Source organism: Astatotilapia calliptera, chromosome 4 (assembly GCF_964374335.1).
Source record: "Astatotilapia calliptera chromosome 4, fAstCal68.1, whole genome shotgun sequence".
In the NCBI taxonomy this organism is placed as follows: domain Eukaryota; kingdom Metazoa; phylum Chordata; class Actinopteri; order Cichliformes; family Cichlidae; genus Astatotilapia; species Astatotilapia calliptera.
The window spans coordinates 557646-575000 of record NC_137425.1 but is presented as its reverse complement, the minus strand read 5'-3'; the positions used below and the strand labels follow the sequence as shown (position 1 = coordinate 575000).

General features: G+C 47.5%; 3 protein-coding genes across 5 annotated transcripts in view; all 3 read left to right on the top strand.

Annotated features, from left to right (window-relative positions):
• LOC113020114 (leucine-rich repeat-containing protein 3-like) overlaps positions 1-2331 on the top strand; it is an 8439-nt gene extending 6108 nt beyond the window's left edge. For all 3 annotated transcript variants that reach the window (XM_080300007.1, XM_026163813.2, XM_026163812.2), the window contains one exon: positions 1-2331. This exon is cut by the window's left edge and continues 398 nt beyond it. The gene's annotated coding sequence lies outside the window, so the exon portion shown is untranslated.
• Positions 2332-2826: 495 nt separating this feature from the next.
• On the top strand, positions 2827-9384 carry psmd3 (proteasome 26S subunit, non-ATPase 3). The gene is made up of 12 exons (XM_026163807.2): positions 2827-3157; positions 5395-5585; positions 5763-5903; positions 6857-6993; positions 7071-7261; positions 7340-7443; positions 7522-7636; positions 7808-7927; positions 8011-8114; positions 8183-8338; positions 8660-8710; positions 9138-9384. The coding sequence occupies exons 1-12, from the start codon at positions 2977-2979 to the stop codon at positions 9213-9215; spliced, it is 1569 nt and encodes a 522-aa protein (XP_026019592.2). The 5' UTR covers positions 2827-2976; the 3' UTR covers positions 9216-9384.
• Positions 9385-11136: 1752 nt separating this feature from the next.
• On the top strand, positions 11137-16946 carry LOC113020111 (uncharacterized). The gene is made up of 4 exons (XM_026163805.2): positions 11137-11251; positions 12872-13369; positions 13552-13721; positions 14635-16946. Exons 1-4 carry the CDS (start codon positions 11147-11149, stop codon positions 15710-15712), a joined length of 1851 nt encoding a protein of 616 aa, XP_026019590.2. The 5' UTR covers positions 11137-11146; the 3' UTR covers positions 15713-16946.
• Positions 16947-17355: the final 409 nt, after the last annotated feature.

Sequence of the window (17355 nt, the reverse complement as noted above, 5' to 3'; positions counted from 1 at the left end):
TAAAGGACTCCTTAATGATGCAATGCAATACCTCACTGACACTCAGCATCTCTAAGGAACCACAAAGCTTCTCTAGAACGTGATCATGTACTTCTAGGTCTTCCTCTGAGAACCCTGTAACCTTCTGAAGCATGTCTTCAAAGTTTCCTGTGAAAGATTTCTACAACATATTCAAGTCCTCCTAGAACCTTCTCAGTCTCTTCACAAGCCCATAAGCCCTTCACAAGGACTCTCAAACTTTCCTGTGACTTCCTTATAGAGACTGTTTGTTCTCCTAGATTGATGTGATCTGAGTTTCTCAGAGATGTCTGATACTAGTTTTCCACCGACATGGTCCCGGTGGTGGTGCAGATCCAGTTTGGTCTTGGTACCTTATCAGAACCAGCCTACATTGCTGGCTTTTTGGTACCAGTTCAGACTTTTTGCAGGAGAAACACGTGAAACTGGTTCTAGACAGGATGCTAGCCGTGCTTAGAAAACACGAAGAGCTGCAGTAGGACCTGGTTACCAACAATAAACAAAAGCCCTCAAAGTTCGTTCTGCAGTTTTCCTTTCTTCTGAACTTCACCAACCACAGCATGGCTGTGCAGCAGAACGTGTAGGTACACAAAGACTACACATGCTCACATTTCACTGTGAGCGGCCCCTTCACCTGAGAGGTGATGCTGCTGTATGGGCAGATGGTGATTTTGATTTTGGGCTGACCTCTCTGTGAGGAAGCCGCAGGGATGTGTGAGAATGTAAAACTGGTCACTGAGAGGTTACTGAGGAAGTTCTAGGATCCCCTGAAGCTCTTCCTCAGGTGGCTTCCACAGTCAGGACCGCCCTGAGTGGTTTTTACACCAGCAGGGGAAATATTTTTCTTTTTAATAAATGAATCATGGCGAGGGAACTGTCCACGTGAAGGCTTTGTGCCTTTGCAGCGTGACGTCAGCAGAGACAGATATAAAATCACAGGACGGTCGTTTGGCTGTGAAGCTCTTCAGGAAGTACTCTGACCTTCCTGACACCACCACAAGACTTTCTTAATATAATGCCATAATGTCATCGGTCATCTTCCTGTGGTTTCACCCACACAAAGACATATTGGGCCTCGAAGTTCTAGAGAAGCATTTTGGCAGTGTTGGGGAGTAACTGAGTACATGCACCGCCGTTATGTATTTAAAATACAAAGTATGAGTAACTGTATTCCGTTACAGTTACCAATTAAAAGATGATATTCAGAATACAGTTACTTTGTTGAAGTAAATGGATTACATGGCAGTCTTTTCCTGTTTCATATGTTCGGCTATGTCCTCTCTATTTTTGGTTTCCACGCCGGTGGAAACCCGAACAAACACGCATTAAGAGGCTCTGATGTCTCAGTCTCACGGCCCACATCACCCCTACCTGCAGCAGCATAATGATTCGAAGAAATATTTTTTAAAAATTATTCACAAAAATTGTTTAATATGAAGGCAACAGGCAGAGTGTTACAGGCATCGCCCTAAAGCATGCAGCCTGATGGGCAGTGTAGTCCGTGCTGCAGGGAGGATGGACTGCTGTACCCGTGATGTGTCTGTGAGCGAGGAGGGAGAAAAAGGAAAAGTAGGAGCTGTCACCGAGCAGAAACAGGAGCTGGAAGCATGTAAATATAATAATAACCACTGCAGCCAAACAGAGGGCCTGACGAGCCCAGCTGTAAGTAAGCTATTAAGACTCGGCTGTACACCGTGTTCGTGTTTTCTTCCGAAAACAATAAGTTCTGTTGCAGCAGCCTTTCAACGCCTCTCTCTGTCTCTCACTAGCAAAGTGACCCAGACAACAAAGTAAAGCTAGTTTTCAGCTACGAGCCGACACGAACCCGACGTATCAGCCAGAGGTCCTTTTGCTACAGTTCAGAGCCGCGGACCTTTTTATATACGCGCGGAATCGTTTTCTACACGAGATCGCTGCAAAAAGTGCAGCCTTACCTAATGTCCACCTACTGTTACTCATTTATATTAAGATTTAAACATCTAGTTGGTGTGGAGAGTAACCTTCAGTAATAGTAATAAATCACACAGCAATAGGACATTCATGTGGTTGTAAAAAGCATGATAATATATTAAGTAATCCAAAGTATTCAGAATATGTTACATAATACATGTAATCTGTAGTGGAATACATTTTAAAAGTAACCTTCCCAACACTGCATTTTGGTTTCTTGAAGATGTTTGAGGTGGTACGTGTGATTGAACTGTTCCCTGGCTCTCCATCAGCCCTGTTTGTTTGAACTGTGTCCTCTGTGTTCAGTGAGCTCAGCCTTCGCCGTCATTCTTCACGCGTGAAATAAACCGTTTGTTCTGCTGAGTTCATGTCTTTACTCTTATTCTGACTTCATTATTCTGACTCTAAAGTTACAGAGACACCATCATTATTTTTTCCACTTCATATTCAAATAACATCAGAAATCACAGTGTGTGCGGCACAGTCTATGGATCCCTGCAGGGTCAGACTTTCATATGTCAGAAATCCGCGGATCAATGCAACGCACTAAAACACATCACACACACACACACACACACACACACACACACACACACACACACACACGCAAGCCCGTTCAGCTATCTTAGTGAGGACCTTCATTGACATAATGCTTTCCCTAGCCCCTTAGCCTAACCCTAACCATTAAAAATGAATGCCTAACCCTGACCCTAAACCTAACCATAACCTAATTGTAACCCTGACACTAAAACCACATTTTGAGCCTCAAAAAGGTCTTCAAACTTGTGAGGACCAGTGAGTGTGTGACTCACAAGTGACAGATTTCGGTCCTCACAAAGATAGCTAGACAGGAACACACACACACATCTGTGATCGATTATCGAGCCTGCGCTGCTGTTTCCGCTCTCTTCTGCTTCTGCCTGTCATATCCCAGAATCCTCTGCGCCACAGAATAGTGTCCAGTCATTGTGGGTCAGCTCGGTTCGGTTTCATCCACCCAGACACAGCATGAAGGAGACCGCGGCCAAACGACGCGACAAGGCGGGAGGCCGGGACCGGGACTCGAAGGCAGAGAAGCCAAAGGAGCCGAAGGAGGTGGGCCCAGAGCCGCAGGACGTGGAGATGCCTGAAGAGGAGGCGGCTAATGCGGCCAAACAGCCAAAGGAGCAGGACAGCCTGACCCTGGACGGTAAAACTCTTCAAACACCAATACCGATACCCCCCAGCACAGACCCGGGAACGGGGTCTGTGCTGGCCCGGTACCGAGAGTCACGGCAGCTCGGCGGTTAGCCTATTAGCATGAGGGGCTAACAGCCCCAGAGAGTCTGCGCGTCATTTAGCTTAAAACCGACACCAACCTCTCCCATTCGCGGGTCCGGACCGGGCCCCGTTCCCCTTCAGACCGGTGTCGTGCCAAACTAGGTATCCCCGACAGAATTTGTTTCCCCTGCGTCGGGAGCACACGCTGGACTGTCCAAATCACGGACAAACAGGGTCCCACATTGTTGATTTTTAGTTTACAAACACTTCTTGTAATGACTAACTACTCCTGACATTTTGGAGATGTTAGCTCTTTACACAACGAAGTTATAGTGGGATACAAATAATATCAGGCTGATCCTGCCACAATTTGTTCCCCCTGTGTAACTCACGGACAAACAGTATCCCACATTGCTGATTTTTCGTTCACAAACACTTCTTATTATGACGCATTACTCCTGAAACTTTGGAGGATTTAGCTCTTTATAGAGTAAAGTTACAGGAGAATAAAAATAGTTATCAGCCAAAATGTTAATGGTTTATTAAAATAATCCCATCTGATACTTCGAGAGCAATAAATATATAATTTAATGTTGTAACCCCCAAACTGAATGGTAACGTAACGATGCTAATTTTTCCCTTTTTCACTAAATGAAAACATCAGTACTTCCTGCTCCCAGCACGGGGGAAACAAATTCTGTCGGGGACACCTACTTTGGCACGACACCGGCACCAGAACCCCCCCAGAAAACAGATTTGATGGTCTCTGAGTGCAGAGAGAGAGAGCTGTGCAGGACGTAACAGCCAGAGAAATAGGACCTCCTCCGCCCGTACATTACACAGACGCCACATCGGGGAGACCGGTCAGAACAGGTGACATAAAGAAAAACAATGACATGTACGACACAATAAGGAGTGCAGGAGAGAAAAAGAGAACTCTGCTCTTTGTTTATCAAACATGAAGCGTAGTTTGATCTTCTGCTGCTGGTTTGGTCAGAGTGATGAAACCTGCAGCTTTCAGCCCGACGGCGTCTGTGGACGATCCACGCTCTGTTTGCACGTCTGCTCCCGTTTACAGTTTTAGCTGTTTGGTGGTTGTTGAAATAGTTGTGTGAGCTTTAACCTGAGATTCTGGCGTTAAAATAGATTTATATTGAAATCATTCAGGATTTAATGAATCTTTGAAGCCCAGCCCTATGAAGGATAAACATCAGTTTGCCTGAGACTAGGGCTGGGCGATATGACCCTAAATTCATATCTCGATATTCTTTAGCTGGATGGCGATATACGATATATATCTCGATATTTTTAAAGTGAGAACAAAGAGAGAGTTCTTAGTCAAAGCTGTGTCCCAGATCTCACACAGGCACTTTTATTAACATACAGCGCAGATGTACAAGGAAAAATTACTCAGAAATAAATTATCAGCACTTATTAAATAATAATGCTCCATGAATAAAATAAAACAGTAGCTCGTTAACGCCGTCCAGCCCCGCACGGGGCGATCCGCGGTAACTCGTTAACAGAGATTTGCCCCGTTAATGGCGTTAACGTCACGCTGACAGCACTAAAATAGTCTCCAAATGTTTTCTTTTTACCGAGCAGCTCCTCTTTGAGAGCTGCCGTGTCCGTCCTGCCTGCAGGTGAAGCGATGGCGGAGGGGGAGTTGTGTTCAGTGAAGGAGAGGCGAGGCCGAGTAACGCAGCGCAGAGACAAAAGTGGACGAAAGCGAGGCAAACATGCGGCTCCACAAGTCTAGTTATAACGTAACATAGACTATATCGATATATTTAAAAACTCGGTATCACCCAGTCCTACCTGAGACTGATGTGAGCCTCGACTTTGTGCTCCGCCCTAACACATGAGGCATGAATGCAAGCCCAGGACGTCGTCTGTGTAGAACACCAGGACCTATCAGGGCGGCTCAGGTGTAACAGGAGACATGAATGGATCGTCCGGTTCTCAGGAGGATGTCACCGTACGGCACGGATGTAGAGCCGCGTTGTCATGAGCACAGCTGTAAGCAGCTAAGCTCCTCTGTAGCATCTGCATGGATGGAGGTCAAAGGTCGCACGAAAAGGCGTAAACATGAGGATCGCGCTGAGCTGAGGTCTGTGGGTCATGTGACTGGTGCTAATGTCACCCCCCCCCCCCCCCCCCCCACAGATATTAAGGAGCACGTGAAGCAGATCGAGAAGGCCGTGTCGGGGAAGGAGCCTCGCTTCGTGCTCCGCGCTCTGCGGGCGCTGCCGTCCACCAGCCGCCGCCTCAACACCAACGTGCTCCACAAAGCCATCTGTGGCTTCTTCACCAACAACGCCGCCACCCGAGACTTCCTGCTGGGCTTCCTGGAGGAGGTGAGCGGCAGCTTTGAATTAATGACAAACAGGAAGTGAACCCTGACCTCTGAGAGCCGCATCATCAAACAGTAACCTGATTATTTATAACAAGGTGATCGATTCCTGATCAGATGGTGTGTGTGTGTGTGTGTGTGTGTGTGTGTGTGTGTGTGTGTGTGTGTGTGTGTGTCTCAGCCGATGGAGATGGCCGACGGAGACGTTCAGTTTCGTCCTCGCACGGGGAAGGCGGCGGCAGCTCCTCTGCTGCCAGAGGTGGAGGCGTATCTGCAGCTGCTGCTGGTGGTTCACCTGACCAACAACAAGAGATACACTGAGGTGACCCGCCCCTCACTCACCTGTGTGTGTGTGTGTGTGAGAGAGACCCGCCCCTCACTCACCTGTGTGTGTGTGTGTGTGAGAGAGACCCGCCCCTCACTCACCTGTGTGTGTGTGTGTGTGTGTGTGAGAGAGACCGGCCCTCACTCACGTGTGTGTGTGTGTGTGTGTGTGTGTGTGTGTGTGTGTGTGTGTGTGTGTGTGTGATAGAGACCCGCCCCTCACTCACCTGTGTGTGTGTGTGTGAGACCCGCCCCTCACTCACCTGTGTGTGTGTGTGTGTGAGAGACCCGCCCCTCACTCACCTGTGTGTGTGTGTGTGTGAGAGACCCGCCCCTCACTCACCTGTGTGTGTGTGTGTGTGAGAGACCCGCCCCTCACTCACCTGTGTGTGTGTGTGTGTGTGAGAGACCCGCCCCTCACTCACCTGTGTGTGTGTGTGTGATAGAGACCCGCCCCTCACTCACCTGTGTGTGTGTGTGTGTGTGTGTGTGTGTGTGTGTGTGTGTGTGTGTGTGTGTGTGTGTGTGAGAGAGACCCGCCCCTCACTCACCTGTGTGTGTGTGTGTGTGTGTGTGTGTGTGTGTGTGTGTGTGTGTGTGTGTGTGTGTGTGAGAGACCCGCCCCTCACTCACCTGTGTGTGTGTGTGTGTGTGAGAGACCCGCCCCTCACTCACCTGTGTGTGTGTGTGTGTGTGTGTGAGAGACCCGCCCCTCACTCACCTGTGTGTGTGTGTGTGTGTCCCGCATAGTCTCCGTGTTTTTCCACGAGCAGCTGCAGAGACCCGCCTCGGTAACCAGCCTCGGTAACCAGCCTCGGTAACCAGCAGCACAAACGCCTTTTGTGAGCCGGCGTGAACAGCTGAAGACGAAGGTCGAAGGACTCGAGCCGGGGGACTCTGTGCTCGCCGGTGACGCTCTGTTGTGTGCTGACGGTGACGTTTGTGTTTCAGGCGCAGAAAGTGTCGGACGACCTGCTGCAGAAGATCGTCTCCAAGAACCGCCGCGCTCTCGACCTGGTCGCCGCCAAGTGCTACTATTACCACGCCCGAGTGTACGAGTTCCAGAACCAGCTCGACATCATCCGCAGGTACGTACACACCTTTCTCCTTTCCTGATGACATCACACCCTCAGACAAGCAGTCACACGACTGTCCCCCCCCCCAGCTTCCTGCACACCCGCCTGCGCACGGCGACCCTCCGGCACGACGCCGACGGGCAGGCGGTGCTGCTGAACCTGCTGCTGAGGAACTACCTGCACTTCAACCTGTACGACCAGGCCGAGAAGCTCGTGTCCAAGTCCGTGTTCCCCGAGCTCGCCAACAACAACGAGTGGGCGCGATACCTCTACTACACAGGTGAGCTCACAGCCGCGGCGCTCAGGCGAGTCCCCGCCATGACGCCGCGCTCACCCGCCTGTCATGTGACCCACACAGGTCGTATTAAAGCCATCCAGCTGGAGTACTCGGAGGCTCGCAGGACTCTGACCAACGCTCTGAGGAAGGCTCCACAGCACACCGCCGTGGGCTTCAAACAGACGGTACGCACGCACACACACACACGGTCAGGTATCGGTGTCTGGTATTGATCACTGAAGCATCGATCGGCTCCGGTTCAGGTCCACAAGCTGCTGATCGTGGTGGAGCTGCTGCTGGGAGAGATTCCCGACCGCCTGCAGTTCAGACAGCCGTCACTCAAACGCTCCCTGATGCCCTACTTCCTGCTCACACAGGGTCGGTGTCACACACACACACGCCTGATCATGTGACTAACCGTAGAGTTATGGCGAAACGATGGGTTCTGATTGGAGGAACAATGTTTGCTAACACAGTGGTGTACCTACCTTCAGATACTCGCAGCTTCCCATGAGTCTCTCTGTTCACTTCCTGTATCTGTGTGTGCAGCTGTGAGGACAGGTAACCTGGCCAAGTTTAACCAGGTGTTGGAGCAGTTTGGAGAGAAGTTTCAGGCCGACGGGACGTACACGCTCATCATCCGCCTCAGACACAACGTCATCAAGACCGGTGAGCCAATCGTACGCCGCCGTCACACCGCACGCTGCTCATCAGCCGCGCTCAGTGTGTTACTGATCTGTGTGTGTGCGCAGGTGTGCGTATGATCAGCCTCTCGTACTCTCGGATCTCCCTCGCCGACATCGCTCAGAAGCTGCAGCTCGACAGTCCCGAGGACGCCGAGTTCATCGTTGCCAAGGTAAACGGACGCGCTCAGCGCCGCCTTTTTAACGCCGACCTCGTGACCTCTGTGTGTTTGCGTCACAGGCGATCCGTGACGGCGTGATCGAGGCCAGCATCAACCACGAGAAAGGCTTCGTCCAGTCCAAGGAGACCATGGACATCTACGGGACCCGGGAGCCTCAGCTGGCGTTCCACCAGAGGATCTCCTTCTGCCTCGACATCCACAACATGTCGGTCAAGGTGAGCGCACCTGAACATACTCACACCTCTCACACCCAAGGACTCAAGGTCAACACAAGAATGTGAAATCACAAAAGCTCCGCCCGCAGACTGCTCTGCATCACCATAACGCTGCGAGCTCTGTCACTTCCTGTCAGCAGAGGTCTGACTGGAAGCCTTCTTGTCAAATCTGTGGAAGCAGCTTCTTCCTCCTGCTCCTCCTCCTCACATTAAAGCAGATTGAGGAGGTGGAGGAGCAGGACCCGGGGATCCGCTCGGTTACACGAGTCGATCAGGGAGGAGCGATCAGCCCGATGCTAATCTCCCTCTGTCCTCCTGCAGGCCATGAGGTTTCCTCCCAAAGCGTACAACAAGGACCTGGAGTCTGCAGAGGTAACGCACACACACACACACACACACACACACACACACACACACACACACACAGCACGTGATGTCATGTCTTTAGTTGACCACATGGTGGCAGCGTGTGACTGTAGCTTACACAGACACAAATCAGAACAAAATAATAAAGATGCACTTCCTGTCATCTGCATTCAATCTGTTTTTTCTGTGTGTGCGTGTGTGTGTGTGTGTGTGCGTGTGTGTGTGTGTGTGTGCGTGTGCGTGCGTGTGCGTGCGTGTGTGTGCGTGCGTGCGTGTGCGTGCGTGTGTGTGTGTGTGTGTGCGTGCGTGTGCGTGCGTGTGTGTGTGCGTGTGTGCGTGTGTGTGCGTGCGTGTGTGTGTGCGTGTGTGTGTGTGTGCGCGTGTGTGTGTGCGTGCGTGCGTGCGCGTGTGTGTGTGCGTGTGGTGCGTTCAGGAGCGTCGGGAACGTGAGCAGCAGGATCTGGAGTTTGCTAAAGAAATGGCTGAAGATGACGATGACAGCTTCCCATGAGCCTCTCTGTTCACTTCCTCTGTGTGCGTGTGTGTGTGTGTGTGTGTGTGCGTGTGTGCTGATGTTACCACGTCAGTTATTACCCAGAATCCCCCTCTGCTCTTGTTTTCTCCCATGGCAGCGTTGCTGCTGTTTGTTTCTCTCTGATAAATAAAATTTTTTGTTTACACGCCTGTTTGTTTGTTTGTTGGTTCTCTGGGTGATGATGTCAGTGATGAGGTTTCCAGGTTGACAGTGAGGGCTGGTAGCAGATGAGAGATGAACAGCAGCAGTGCACGCAGCTCTCAGAGTAACTGTGATGAGCTGTCTACAGTGATGCTAATGTTAGCCATGTGCTAACAGTCTTTGGTGTCCGTGCGCTCCTACGGGAAGGTTGTTGAAGCCAGGAGCCGTGACGAGGGAGGGCATTATGAAGCTGTGAGGCATAAATGATTAGAATAAATGAACAGGAGAAGTTAGCTGCTTTCCACATCTGTGCACAGCTGCCTTCCTGAACACCTGAGGCCCTCCTGATGGTCGCTGCATGCGCGAGAGTCAGCGCAGTGATCATGGGAATAAAAGTGATTCTGAAAAAGGAACGATGTGAAAGATACTGTAGAGCTGAACAGCAGAGGTCTGCACACTGACACAGAACAACAGCACAAATTGGAAAAATGAACTGATTCAGTCAAGGTCAAAGGTGAAAGTGTGCAGGCAGTCACATGACCTCAGATGTAAAGGATGGACAGACAGAGTCCATCTAATGTTCCAGTGAAGAAGTGAAGGTGCTGACAATCTGCAGACTGGACAAGTGGACACCGATGAGAGCTGGAAACGTTTGTCCCGTCTCTGGTCCCCCACACCGTACATCGTTTTTTTGACTCGTAACGTTAAAGTACTATAAATGTGTTACAGTGAGGTTTATATCTATCAGGTATGGGTGCTTTTGAAGCCAAATGCTGCAATTTTTCTGTAAAGCAAATTTACCTATGGGTATAAATAAAGTTGATGCAGTGGTGTAAACCACACCACCACTGGACTCTAGAGCAGTGTCAGCGTGTTCGCCGGACTGACCAATCACGCTTCTCCATCTGGCGATGGACGAGCGAGTCTGGGTTTGGCGGTTGCCGGGACAACGGTACTTGTCTGACTGCGCTGTGTAAAGTTTGGTAGAGGGGGGGTTATGGTGTGGGGTGTTCTTCAGGAGTCTTCGTGCTTCAGCAGACCGAGACACTGCGGACACCTTCGTGTTCCCAGTATGTGGGACCAGTGTGGGGATGGCTCCTTCCTGTTCCCACATGACTGCACACCAGTGCACAAAGAAGAGTCCATAAGGACACGGACGAGCCGGTTTGGTGCGGGAGGACCGGCCTGCACAGAGTCCTGACCTCAGCCTGATCCAACACCTTTGGGACCAATCAGAGCGGAGACTGTGAGCCAGGCCTTCTCCTCCAACATCAGTGTGACCTCACACATGTGCTTCTGGAAGGATGATCAACACTCCCCATAAACACTCCTGAACCTGAGGAAATCCTTCCAGGAGACGTCCAGCTGCACACGGTGGGCCGACATCATATTCCACCCTGTGGATCAACAGTGGGAGCTCACTGGAGTTCCTGTGACCTTTGCACATGTCGGGCCAAGAATCAAGCAAACGTGATGATTTATATAAACAGAAAAACAATTTGAGACAAAACAAGAATAAAAATAAGAAGTTAAAACACATCATGTGGCCCAGAACACAAATGCACTCAGAATTACATGCAGTGTAAAACAAAGTGTGCAGGACTTTATCTAAGAAACTTTTACAGAGAAGCGCCGGGACTGTATCATCCAGACAACAGGAGTCAAGAAACTGGTGCGAGTCCGGCCCTTTATTTTGAAGAGCTCAGCTTACCGTGACGGGACGACTGAGAGCCTGCACAGACATGCAGGACGTCAGCAGAGGTCACATGATGGTGGGGGCTGAGCTTCAGTGCTTCGGAGGAACGGACACGACTGCGGATGTGTTCTCACCAAGAGGCAGAGGGTCTGACTCCTGCTCCAGTTTAAAGCAGGTGAGCTGCTGTTGTCATTGTCTCTGTTAACTGAACAGGTGAGCCCAGCGTCTGATGACTGAGTGCAGAAAACAAGCTTTTTCCTCTCTGCGGATGAACATCGAGGCTTTGCTTTCAAACTTTTAATCTCTGCTCAACGTTTTTAATTTTCACTTTACAAACTGATCACAAAGTCACTTCACATGACCAGACTTCCTTCTTTGGCAATAAGAGTGCATGTAGCTTCCTGTTGAACTGGGTGGGGGCTGTTACTAAACCCTGCTGTTTGAGGGCTGAGCGGGCAGCTCTACTGTCCAGGACGGCCACGTCTGGCGATGCAGTGATGAAGCCCCGGTAACGGGTCGAATCCCTCCGGCCAAGGGCAGATCGAATGAACTCGAGAGCATGTCACAATGCTCCTCGCTGCTGATAGTTTTCACCTTTTGGGTGGCGCCATAATGTGCGTATGGTGTCTGTGATAATCGTCAGAGTCGCCTCAGATCAAAACCTGATTCCTGCATATTTTCAACAGCTCGATTCACACGAAGAGCAAGTTGTGTCATTTCAGAGAAACGGGGCCTATCTGTGGTCACGTGATATCCTGGAGAACGATATGGGTCTTGGCACGGGCTTCATTCGGACAGGCCTCGCGGCTTCACTGTTAGACACAACATCATTAGTCACTTCCTGGCAGAATTCTGTGATGAACCCACAGTGTACACGGCCTCAGGAAACCCCCACTGGGCCCTGCCCACACTAGCTTTACCCATCTAGTGCCCATCAGTTTTTTGTGGTCCCCAAGGGCTAAACTGCTGTGGGCCTGTGTGGACACACCCACAGTGGCCCCACACAGCCATGTTTGGAGGCACGTTACTTAATATAAGGAAACAGCAGACAGGGAAATGTGATTACTGTGGAGAAGATGAAAGAATGTTTTATTCCACTGCCAGAAATATGAAGTGAAACTGGTTCTTACTGACACGCTGCAAAGAACTCAACAAGTGAAACAAACAGTCGGACAGTCTGAGTTGGTCTCTGAGGGCAGCTCGCTACATACCGAACAGTACCAGCATGACCCTCAACCCTCTGTCCCAGCATGCAACAGCACAGAGGATAGCACTGACCACAACAGACTCATAGACAATTCTGAGCATTGGTCAACAGAGACTGTGGCCCTTCCTGTAGAGGGCAGTGGTGTTTTTAACCACGTCCGGTTTATTATCAGTGTGTACTCTGAGGTATTTACCGTCCTCCACAACGTCCACATCAACCATGTCCACTGAAAACGAGTGACTCCTGCTGGCTGTGCTCCAGGGGTAAAATGGGTGGAGTTTATCTAAACGCAGGAAGGAAAGCTTGAAGAAAGCACCGCTGTGCGTCCAGCACAGAGCCACAGCCTGCTGGGTGAAAGCAAAGAACAAATACAAAGAGTGTTCACAGCAGCAAACAGGCTGACTGACCTGTGACCCTCACAGACCTCAGTCATTACTGTTGATATGATGATGATGATGGTGAAACGTTTCTCCCATGAAGGCGTCCAGATGAACAGAGTCAACTTTTGGGGAGTAGCTTGACCAGTACGTGTGATTGTGTTAGCACTATAATATCAGCTGATAGTGTGCTCTGTCTTGGTCCTTCCAGGCTCCTGCTGATCTCACTGGGACAGTTTCCTGCTCTGTGATGGACAGAGAAACCTCCATGATGAGCACTGCTGCTGACGAGCTGCTGGGGGCCAGTTTCTCCAGGACAGAGATTTTGGACCACTATAAAGATCAGCTTATAGCCCTGTCTGAGAAGCTCAAGAAACTAAAGCCAAAATATAACAGGACAGGATGTATTAAGCTTTTTTCAAGGAGATCATCTTCCCCATCGTCTTGTCCTAAAATCACTGAATCACTGGAGAATCTCAAAAAGGTAGAAGGTGAACTCAATGAAGCCCAGCAAAAAAACGAGAAACTGTTTGAGAAGCTGAAGATTTCTGCAAACAGCCGTGAGCACGTCATGGAAGAAATTGTGTCAGCAATAGCAAAAAGACTTGATTTCAAGAACCAAATTAACTTCAGATCAGCTTCAGCTCGAAGACTCATCCATGAAATGTCTGGATGTGAGTTTCAGCACATCCTCGAAGGAAAAGTGGTGGTGAGGTTCTGTTATTTCATTTTTACATCATCATTAGTGAGATCTAAACACATACTAAAGGTTTAAAAAGATATCATTCATGCTTTTATGGTTTATCACTTCAGCAATTTTTTCCCTTAACACTGACAAACTGATGAAGAACAGAAATGATTCTGTTGTAACCTGTTCTCTCTGACGGTCAGATTGGATCTGTACATGGTGGAAAGGAGTTGCCACTTCCTGAAGTCATTCAAATGTCGACAGAATTAATCCAGAATAATCATGTGACCGAAGCCAGCGAATCACTGAGAGCTGCAGCTGACAAGATCAACAATTTCATCTGGGACCTTAAGCTGGAATTCAACTACATTGTGTAAGTTCTTCTCTCTGTATATAAAATGACTCCACCACAGCTCTGACTTCCTGTAGCTGTTAAACAACCAAAGAAATCTTCTTATGGCCTCTCACGTCGCGATGAGACACATAGTCAATAGTGCGCCAACAACCCTCTCTGGGACACGCCCCCCTCCCACTGGGGTTTACATACGTGGGGCTCTCCACCATTTGGTCTTAAAACTGAAGAAGGTTCTGGGATGAAGCGTCTTCACAAACTCGAAGAAGTCCAGTTGGCTCCGGGAGTATCCTGTGTAACTGCGAGAGATCAGCTCAAAGGGAAACCCTTCTCCAAGAAAACAAGCTCGACTATGTCACAGGTGAAACTCCACCATGCACATGTGGCACATGTGGCAGGGATCCATGTTCATAAAGCCCAGCGACACTCGAACCACTTGCTGAACCTGCGAGGCTTCAGACGTCATCGATGACGACACATTAGGTGATCAGCTGTGAAAACACCTGGATCACTGCTGTCACTGCCTTTGTGTTGTGTTTGGAGTGAGTTTCTGGGTGCTGAGGTTTGGAAACTGTTCCCAAACTCTTCTCTGTGTGACACCCCCCCCAGTTTAAAACCCTGATGCTCACTAACCATGAGTTACAACAGTAGATCAACCTAACGATGCCAGCAGGTTTGCTGTGGCACGGTCACAGCAAACCTGCCAGGTTGGAGCACAGACTTACATCCATTGTTCTGAATTACTAAGTCCTCCATAAATAATCACCAAGGAAACTATAAACAACATCATGTCACAGTCAGGCAGGATTTCTTTAGTAAATTTGCTGCATTCCAGCTGTTTTAGGTAAATCTGGTACGAGTCCTGTTTGTTGTTTGTGGTGACGACTTACAGCTGAAATCACACTAACTCGACCTTCACTGGGTTCTTTTACAGAGACAAGGTGATCAAGCTAGCTCAACAAGCAGGTGAAGAACAGTCTGCCTCTCAAACAACGACTGGTGGTGACAACGAGGAAGAAAGTAATCAACCAAGTGAGGAGAGTGATGTTGATGACACAAAAAAAGATGAAGACTATGTGCCCCCAGCTGACTGGCGTGATAGTGATGATGGTAATGGTGCTGCTAAAAGGAAATTTAACGAGCAGAAGAATGCAGGAGATGCTGGAAGCTGGGTGCTGATCAATTGTCGCTCGATTAACAATAAAGAGGAAAAATTGAAGGGTTTATTAAAGAAAAACAAAGATGTATTAATTATAACAGAGACGTGGATAAAAAATGAAAAGGAGAAGCACAAGGATGAGGTCCATCGAGACATGTCAGAATCAGAATCAGAAAGGGTTTTATTGCCAAATGTTGAGCAGGTTTACAACATTAGGGAATTGCTGCAGTGCTTCAGTGCAAACATGTCAATCGAAAAGTACGCACTTTTTCAGTTTCCGAGGGAAGAGAAACCAGGAGGTGGCGTCGCGATTTTATCCTTAAATACCCTTTACAAGGGTAAACAAATTAATCTGATCTCAGCCAAACACTTTGAATATGTGGCTGTAGAGCTGGAGCAAACTGGTTACCAACCTGTCCTGGTCATCGGTGTGTATCGCCCTCCGAAGACGAAATTCAAAGATTTCCTGCTGGAGTTTAAAAGCCTCTTGCAGGACGTTTCTGCAAAATGCAAAGACTGCATCATTTTGGCTGGAGATTTTAATATCTGGTTTGATGAAAACTTGGAGGACAAATACAAAAAATACAAAACAGAATTTTCATCTTTATTGAACAAATACAGTCTTACGCAACATGTAAAAAGCCCAACACATGAAAAAGGTCACATTTTGGATCTGGTCATCAGCAGAAATGTTGAAGTCTCTGGTCTGAGTGTTCGTAATGACGACATAGCAGATCATTGCAGTATATACTTCAATGCCACACCAAAGCCCAAACACAGGAAACAATCTGAAGCAGAGGAGAATGAAGATGAAGATGAGCCCACAAAACGACTGAAAATTAGGGAAGAGTAGAAAACTTGATGCACCTATTTGTCCTTTAAAAGCTGAAATATGTTGGACTCGTGGACGCCCGAGCGTTCACCTTTCAGGATTCATCATCATACACACATAACACATCAGGGGGCTGAATAATTACGCACACCCCACTTTTCAGTTATTTATTTGTTAAAAATGTTCGGAATCATGTCTGATTTTCGTTCCACTTCTCACAGATTTGGAGAAGGGTGGCAGATGTAACTGGCAGATAATGTTAAAAACAATTCTACCAACTGTTCACCATAATTCAATAACCCCGTAAAACTAATAACTGAATGTGCTTTTAACTCTTCTTAGAATGAGATTTTAACCACTACGGTGCAAAGTTTGTAGATACTGTGTTGATAAAGTACAAGAGATACAATCAGTCAGTGTTTACTCAGCAGTCAAGGACATCAATATTTGCATAGTATTTTTACTGACATGTTTTGGGAAAAAACATTTTTGAATATTAAAATACGAACATTTGTAACAAACAATTGACAAATTAGCCAATGCAAAACTTTCTCTGCCTGTTAAAAAAAGAAGATAATCTTCTCACAAACTGGTGTTTGATTTTGAAACAGGAAAAAAGTGGGGAAACAAATGAAAAGACTAACATTTGAATAAAACCTGAAAGCAAGTAAATACTTTCTGTGCTGCCTTATGGTAAACTTTGGTAATATTGATAAAGAACAACACTGGCTGATGATGAAATACAGTCAGCTGGCATGGTGACACTGCCAGTATTAACCTGCAGGGCTGGACTGGGACAGAAAAATTGGCCTTTTGACTAAAGACCGCCCCCCAGGTATTAAAACCATAAAGCCTTTGAATGAAAACAAACCCTGTTGTGACAGTGATGTACAGTCTTGTTGGTATATGTATGATTTCTACACATTCTTTCCCAGTTAAATTTACCCTTCATTCTAATTTGTGTTGTACAGTTATTTCATTTTTAACTTTAATTTTTATATTTTATTTTCTTCCTTCCTAGTTAAATTTACCCTTTTTAATTTTCATATTTATTTCCTATCTTATTCATAGCCTTTTCTTTTTTCTTTAGGTCACGAGCAGTTGTCTAAGCATTTCACTGCATATCGTACTATGTATGACTGTGTACGTGACAAATAAAATTTGAATTTGATTTGATTTGATTTTTACCTCAGATAAAAACTTTGTTTGCAAGATTCAGATAATTATTTAATAAAAGCTAGTGTCATGAAATCAATATCCTTAGTATCCTTCTTTTCCTATTATATTGTTTTATGTACTTTAATAATGAAGGCTTGTAGAGCAAGGCCACTTTTGACTCACAAAGTGCTCAGCCAGACTAAAAAACAGGAAGTTTTAGTGCACAGGCATATTAATAGATAAGACACAGAAAAGAGGAACTTTGCCATATAAGCAATGTTTGAAACTGTGTGACGTGCAAAGTACAGAAATAATACCATATAAGACACATGTGGAGCTAAAAATGTTAGAGCTGCAACTGGCGTTTGAGCTGTGCAGGGGTCTCTCTCTTCCGGAAGATGATCGAATAAAAAGAAATATAAATGTTTTAACACACTATGAGTCGGTTTTCTCTGTTCTGTCACGGGGACAAAAGAATCGGGGTTAAAAGCGAGACATTTTAAATG

Excerpts from the sequence above, each read along its gene's own strand:
- LOC113020111 (XM_026163805.2), top strand. The coding sequence starts at position 11,147 with ATGATGGTGGGGGCTGAGCTTCAGTGCTTCGGAGGAACGGACACGACT. Across the intron at positions 11,252-12,871 it reads CCTGCTCCAGTTTAAAGCAG|GCTCCTGCTGATCTCACTGG; the intron begins GTGAGCTGCTGT and ends TGGTCCTTCCAG. Across the intron at positions 13,370-13,551 it reads TCCTCGAAGGAAAAGTGGTG|ATTGGATCTGTACATGGTGG; the intron begins GTGAGGTTCTGT and ends TCTGACGGTCAG.
- psmd3 (XM_026163807.2), top strand. The coding sequence starts at position 2,977 with ATGAAGGAGACCGCGGCCAAACGACGCGACAAGGCGGGAGGCCGGGAC. Across the intron at positions 6,994-7,070 it reads CAGCTCGACATCATCCGCAG|CTTCCTGCACACCCGCCTGC; the intron begins GTACGTACACAC and ends CCCCCCCCCCAG. Across the intron at positions 7,262-7,339 it reads GCGATACCTCTACTACACAG|GTCGTATTAAAGCCATCCAG; the intron begins GTGAGCTCACAG and ends TGACCCACACAG.